General features: G+C 46.1%; 1 protein-coding gene across 1 annotated transcript in view; it reads left to right on the top strand.

Moving 5' to 3' along the window:
- ascc3 (activating signal cointegrator 1 complex subunit 3) overlaps positions 1-7500 on the top strand; it is a gene marked incomplete at its 5' end in the record, with an annotated part of 123965 nt that overhangs the window by 77456 nt on the left and 39009 nt on the right. Inside the window, 3 exons of the mRNA XM_080541120.1 lie at positions 562-648; positions 2089-2265; positions 6828-7053. Of these exons, the coding sequence (XP_080397246.1) occupies positions 562-648; positions 2089-2265; positions 6828-7053 (490 nt within the window). The remainder of the gene's footprint in view (positions 1-561; positions 649-2088; positions 2266-6827; positions 7054-7500) is intronic.

Here is a 7500-nt window from a genome sequence, read left to right as displayed (position 1 = left end):
TGTCTGTCTGTCTGTATGTCTACCTGTCTGCCTGCCTGTCTGTTTGCCTGTCTGCCTGCCTGCCTGTCTGCCTGTCTGTCTGTCTGCCTGTCTGTCTATCTGTCTGTCTGCTTGTCTGCCTGCCTGTCTGTCTGCCTGCCTGTCTGCTTGCCTGTCTGCTTGCCTGCCTGTCTGTCTGTCTGTCTGTCTGTCTGTCTCTCTCTCTCTCTCTTCATCTTTCTCTCTCTCTCTCTCTTTCTCTCTGTCTCTCTCTTTCTCTCTCTCTGTCTCTCTCTTCTCTCTCTCTCTCTCTCTCTCTCTCTCTCTCTCTCTCTCTCTCTCTCTCTCTCTCTCTCTCTCTCTCTCTCTCTCCTCTCTCTCTCTCTGTCTGTCTCTCTCTCTCTAATCTGTAACTCTGGTATGATTCATGTGTTGCTTTGGATTCCTTTTTATGTATAGAATCTGGATTATTTAGATGTGTAAGAGATAAAAGTAAAAGTAAATTGTACAATATATCTATGTGATATCACAGACTATCCTCATTGTGTGTGTCTTTGTGTGTGTGTGTGTGTGTGTCTCCAGACCTTCAACGAGCTGTTTAACTCCCAGAGGACCGAGGGTGACATCCTCAGCATCGTCTCCAAGGCTGAGGAGTTCGAACAGGTCAAGGTGAGGAGGCGGGGTCACAGGGTCAGAGGTCAGGGGTCAAGGTGAGGAGGCGGGGTCGGAGAGGTCAGAGGTCACAGACGTCAGGGATCTCAGGTGTCAAGGAGGGTCGAGTTCACAGAGGTCAGAGTTCATGGGGTCAGAGTTCAGGGGTCATTGCTGAGGCCTTGTTTTGTGCTCAGAGATGTTCAGGCCTGCCGCAAAGCTGTACTAGCACTCCACTGTAAAGCCTAGCATGTTCAGTCTGTAAAGCCTAGCATGTTCAGTCTGTAAAGCCTAGCATGTTCAGTCTGTGAAGCCTAGCATGTTCAGTCTGTGAAGCCTAGCATGTTCAGTCTGTAAAGCCTAGCATGTTCAGTCTGTAAAGCCTAGCATGTTCAGTCTGTAAAGCCTAGCATGTTCAGTCTGTGAAGCCTAGCATGTTCAGTCTGTAAAGCCTAGCATGTTCAGTCTGTAAAGCCTAGCATGTTCAGTCTGTAAAGCCTAGCATGTTCAGTCTGTAAAGCCTAGCATGTTCAGTCTGTGAAGCCTAGCATGTTCAGTCTGTAAAGCCTAGCATGTTCAGTCTGTGAAGCCTAGCATGTTCAGTCTGTGAAGCCTAGCATGTTCAGTCTGTAAAGCCTAGCATGTTCAGTCTGTGTAGTGACGATTCAGAAGTGTTCTGTAATATTTCATCAAACACCCCCGATGCTGGAATTGTCAATGAAAATCACAGAGAGGTGCTCATTCTAGAAGTTGGCTGCACCTTTGACCATAGCCTAGAGGAAGCCTTTTCAACCACGATCTTGAAATACCAACAGCTGGAGCAGGCCATATCACAACTGGGTTACAGATATTTGTTAGCCTGGGCCATGTTCATAAGCTTGTTGTCAGAGGCCTTCAGATGGCTGGTCTACCTAAGAGAAGGGCCAAACAGTTAGCAAAGTGTTGCTCAGTAGCTGCTATTATTGGTAGCCACTCAATTTGACAGTGTTGATACTGTATCTGTCAACCCATAACATCCATGTGTAGTGGAGTGGGTAGTGGTGGTCTAGTGGATAGCGAGTTGGACTTGTGATCAGAAGGTTGTGAGTTCAAATCCCGCCTGAAACCACACCACTACTAGTGTGCCCTTGAGTAAGGCACTTAGCCCTCAGTTACTCCAGGGGGAATGTCCCTGTAATTCGTAATTGTAAGTCGCTTTGGATAAAGGCGTCTGCTAAATGGCAACATTATTTAATTAAATTATGTGTAGCATAACTGGTTGTCAACTCGCACTACTGTAACTGACTGTTTTCATAATGTCAAAATGCACTGATAGTATTTATGTCCTTTAGATATTGGACATTTATGTGGACATAAATAAAGTGAATGTGTGTGTGTGTGTGTGTGTGTGTGTGTGTGTGTGTGTGTGTGTGTGTGTGTGTGTGTGTGTGTGTGTGTGTGTGTGTGTGTGTGTTATAGGTGCGTGACGAGGAGATGGAGGAGCTGGAGCAGATGTTGTGTAACTACTGTGAGCTGCCGGCGGCGGGCGGGGTGGAGAACGGCTACGGGAAGATCAACATCCTGCTGCAGACCTACATCGGCCGCGGGGAGGTGGACTCCTTCTCACTCATCTCTGACCTCTCCTACGTAGCCCAGGTACACACACACACACACACACACACACACACACACACACACACAGGGGAGGTGGACTCCTTCTCCCTGATCTGTGACCTCTCCTACGTAGCCCAGGTACACACACACACACACACACACACACTCACACACACACAGAGTGTTAAAATTCCATGTGGGGTTCCCCAAGGATCAATCCTTGGCCCCCTCCTATTCAATCTCTACATGCTTCCATTGGGTCACATCATAAAAAAGAACAACATTTCTTACCACAGCTATGCGGATGACACTCAAATCTACATAGCCCTCTCACCGTATGACTATAGTCCCATCAACAAATCTCTGTAATTGCATTGAACAAATAAACGCCTGGATGAGACAAAACGTCCTCCAACTAAACAAGAACAAAACAGAGATAATTGTATTCGGTGCACCTGACAACAGATCGGAAATCTGTGCAAAACGTGATCCTCTCTCTCTTCAAACTAAAACCTGAGGTAAACCTTCTCATCGGGTCATTACCCCAGTGTTCACCTCCCCCCCCCTTCCTCTTATCCCCCCCCCCCCCCCACTTATCCTCCCCTCCCCTCATCCCCCTTTCTCCTGAGCCAGCACCCAGGACCAGCATGTCTAACTCCTTCTCATCATGGTCTACCAGGGGGTTTACCAGTGTGTGTGTGTGTGTGTGTGTATGTGTGTGTGTGTGTGTGTGTGTGTGTGTGTGTGTGTGTGTGTGTGTGTGTGTGTGTGTGTGCGTGCGCCTGTGTGTGTGAGGTTTGGGGGCTGTGTGTGTGTGTGTGTGTGTGTGTGTGTGTGTGTGTGTGTGTGTGTGTGTGTCTGTGTGTGTCTGTGTGTGTGTGTGTGTCTGTGTGTGTGTGTCTGTGTGTGGTTGGATTTTTTATGTGTTTTTTCCTCCCTATTTTTTCCTCCTTCTCTCCCTCTATCTCTCACTCTCTCTCCCTCCCCCTCTCCCCTGATTAGATTAGACACCTACTGAGACAGCGAAATGTCGTAAAAAAGATAAGATTCAACTTTACCCCCCTGCCTCTCTCTCTCTCTCTCTCTCTCTCTCTCTCTCTCTCTCTCTCTCTCTATGTCTCCCCCCCCATTCCTCTCTCTCTCTCTCTCCCTCTCTCTCTGTCTCTATGTCTCCCCCCCACTCCCCCCTCTCTCTCTCTCTCCCTCTCTCTCTGTCTCTATGTCTCCCCCCCACTCCCCCCTCTCTCTCTCTCTCTCTCTCCCCCTCTTTCTTTTTCTCTCTCTCCATCTCTCTGTCTACCCCCCACTCCCTCTCTCCTCTCCTCCTCTGGTGGATCTATCTATCCGTGGTGTCCCAGTGTAAGTCCTTCCATGTGTGGGGGCAGCAGGAATGACTGAGGCCTGCAGAGTCCCAGCTTGCTCCTAATTCGCCTCAATTCAGATGTGTGTGTGTGTCTGTCTGTGTCTTCGTGTGTGTGTGTCTTCGTGTGTGTCTGTGTCTTTGTGTGTGTGTGTCTTTGTCTTTGTGTGTGTCTGCGTGTCTTTGTGTGTGTCTGCGTGTCTGTGTGTGTGTGTGTGTGTGTGTGTGTGTATCTGCGTGTGTGTGTGTGTGTGTGTGTGTCTGTCTGTGTCTTTGTGTGTGTGTGTGTGTGTGTGTGTGTCTGTGTGTCTGTGTGTCTGTGTGTGTGTCTGTGTCTGTGTCTGTGTGTGTGTCTGTGTCTGTGTCTGTGTCTGTGTCTGTGTCTGTGTCTGTGTCTGTGTCTGTGTCTGTGTGTGTGTGTGTGTGTGTGTGTGTGTGTGTGTGTGTGTGTGTGTGTGTGTAAGAGGAGATGTGTGATGTGATCTCCAGACAGGAGGACAGAAGGTCTTGTGATAACTCCCACGCTGACACTCGGACGGACACAGGTCCTTTCACACACACACACACACACACACACACACACACTCCTCAATGGTTTTAGCAACTGGATGCGAGAGCATTTGTGCAGCCCCTCCACCTGACCCCCTCCTGAGAGAGACCTGGTTATTGTCCTGCATTGACCCCTGACCTCTATCCCCCGACCCCTGAACCCTATCCCCTGACTCCTGACCCCTATTCCCTGGTCCATGACCCCTGACCCCTATCCCCTGGTCTCCTGGTCAACCTCAGCAGTGTGTGTGTGTGTGTTTCATTTCATCGGCCGTGTTAGCGGGTTACAGCAGCCATACAGCACGCGTGAGGCGTGTGTCTCAAGCGTGTCTCACGCTGGCTGCCATCATGCAACACGCCATCCAGAGATTAGGACTCTTGCCTACTTCTTTCCGCGAGCGTTGCAGAACTGTAGCAAAACTCAACGTACAAAGACAGGCCTGGCAGTAGCAGCTCCGCCGTCAGAGACACAGAAGACACACAGCCACCAGTGTGGAAGCCGCAACACTGAGAGCTCAGGCGTCCAGTTTGTTTGAGTGATTGTTATTGTTATTATTGTGATTGTTTAGATGGAATTGAAAGCAAATTTCTTAAAGGAGATGTACTTGAACTTAACAATTATAGACCAATTTCAATGATCTGCTCTATTGCTAAAATATTAGAGAAATGCACATATAACCAACTGTCTGATTTTCTTAATAAGTATAATATCTTATCACCCTTTCAATATGGCTTTCGATCAAATCACTCCACTTCTACTGCTCTATTAAAACGTACAAATTATATTTGTACTGCTTCTAATCAAAATAAACGAACAGGTGCAATTTTCATTGATTTTATTTGATCGAGGCTTTTGATCTCGTTGACCTTCTACCTTCTTTTAGATACATTTCATTATGTTGGTCTGTCACGTAACACTCGACTGTGGTTCAATTCTTCACAATAGAAAACAATATGTTGTCATACAAGGTAGACAATCTGAGATGTAAATACAACAACGAGGTGTGCCTCAAGGCTCAACTCTGGGTCCACTTCTTTTCTCCATTTTTATTAATGACCTCCCCTCAATCTGTTCTGAATGTTGTGTTCATCTTTATGCAGACGACACAGTATTATACATCTAAAACTCATTTATTATAGATTCGATCAGCTTCGCAATTTGATTTCAATATTCTACAACACTGGCTACAACACTGGCAATTAACAAATTATCACTCAACAAAACTAAATCTCACACTATGATTTTTGGTACTCGCAAAAGCATTACATCTAAATGTGATGCTTCTGCATGTGTCATCTCCTGTCTTGACGGTTCCTGTCTTCTGTCTCTGCAGGAAGTTGAACACACCAAATACCTGGGAACATGGCTAGACTCTGAACTCTCATTTACATGTCACATCACTCACACTCTTAAGAAAATGAATGCTGTTGGAATTCTTTACCGATCCAGAAACTGCTTTTCATTTACTGATAGAAAATTGCGTCTCAACTCATATGACCAATATTAGACTCTGCTGATGCTCTATACCTGGTTGCCTCCAAGACTAATCTTCTTCCTTTAAATGTAGCTCATAATAGACTCTGCAGATTTGTTCTTGGCTGTCTTTTCTTAACTCATCATTGTACAATGTATGAAAGTCTCAACTGGCCCTCTCCCACCATAAGAAGACACAGACATTGGCTGCAGTTAATGTTTAACACTAGAAGACGTTACACACGGTGACCCCTGTGAGTAAAAAAAAAAATCCTAGCTTTGCACTCGATCAAATTTCAGGACCCTCCTTTCATGACTTTTCCTAGATATGTGGCGTTCTACCACCCAGTATCCTTACATTTTCAAAACCACTTCAGGATAAGATAGTATAAAGCTGTTTTGCAGTTTTTCTATGTAGGAGGCAGGCTAAAAAAAGAAGCGCCCTCTAGTGATCTCTGTGTGTAAATAGCAGATTTACATTCTAAAAAGGGGGTCTATTTGACCCCCAAGGCAGCTCTACTAGTAGGTAAAATAGGCACGGCTGTTGTAGTGTTAAATGTAAACATTACAAGTACCCTCTCTATTTAAAGCAGTTAATGGTTCCCTTCTCTTCTCCTTATCAACTGAGACATTCTGTTAATCTATTTCTTTTTTGTTCCTGCTGTTTCTAAATCTATGGCTAAGAACGCCTTTATGTTTAAAGCTCCATCTGCTTGGAATAATCTGCCTGCAAATATTACATCTTTATCATCTGTCCACCTGTTTAAAAAAAAGCCCTGTCTGCCTATTATAAGCTCAACTGTACATGTCCATTATAATATCACCTCTATTATAAGGATACACGTTTGAAGATATAACTTATACTATCACTGCCTCCATTAATTTTCTTCTATTGCTAATCAGTGAAAGATCCATCTGTATGCTCTTTATGTTTTGTTCAAATTTACTAGCACCAGGGGAGCCCCCCCTCCCAAATTTCGTTGTTTGGTACCTGTACCATAGCAATGACAATAAAGACCATTCATTCATTCATTCATTCATTTGTTCAAATTTAGATTTTTGGGGGGGTTGTTTTGTCTGTTTGGTTATTGTGCTTGTCATGTCTTGTGTGGTTCAGTTGTCCTGTTGTCGAAAACGAGATATCATATCTCAAGGGGTTATTCCTAATAAAGCAATTCCCTCATCAAATGTCGACCTGTCTCCCCCTCCCTCCCTTCCCAGAATGCAGCGCGTATCGTGCGGGCGCTGTTTGAGATCGCCCTGAGGAAGCGCTGGCCGGCCATGACGTACCGGCTGCTCAACCTCTGTAAGACCATCGACAAGCGGCTGTGGGGCTTCTGCCACCCGCTCCGGCAGTTCAGCATCCTGCCACACGGGGTGCTGGAGCGCCTGGAGCAGAAGAGGCTCACCGTCGACAAGCTGAAGGACATGAAGAAGGACGAGATCGGTGAGGAGGGCCGGGGGAGATAGATGGAGGAGGGAGATTGGTGCCTGTCTTTCTCTGTCTACCTGTCTGTCTGTCTGCCCACCTGTCTGGTGGGGGTCATAGAGCTAGAAGTGCTAGATGGAGCACTCCCTCGTAAAGACTGAGGAACATAGAGCTATAAATACTAGATCCAGCACGCCACCATAAACACTGAGGAACATAGAGATAGACATGCTAGATGGGGCACTCCCCACTAAGGTGTGTGAGTAACATAGAGTTAGAAATGCTAGATTGAGTACTCCACTATAAACCCTGTGAGAAACATAGTGTTAGAAATACTAGATGCAGCGCTCCCACTTAACACTAGAACAGCCGTGCCTATTTCACCTACTATAAGAGCCGCTAAATGACCATAGTCTTTACAATGGGAAGCTGCTACTTACACACAACGACCACTAGTTGGCTCTC

This window comes from Nansenia antarctica (genome assembly GCF_963989245.1).
Source record: "Nansenia antarctica genome assembly, chromosome: 10".
Taxonomy (NCBI): domain Eukaryota; kingdom Metazoa; phylum Chordata; class Actinopteri; order Argentiniformes; family Microstomatidae; genus Nansenia; species Nansenia antarctica.
Note: the sequence above shows the minus strand (reverse complement) of the source record. Positions and strands in the feature narration are given on the sequence as shown.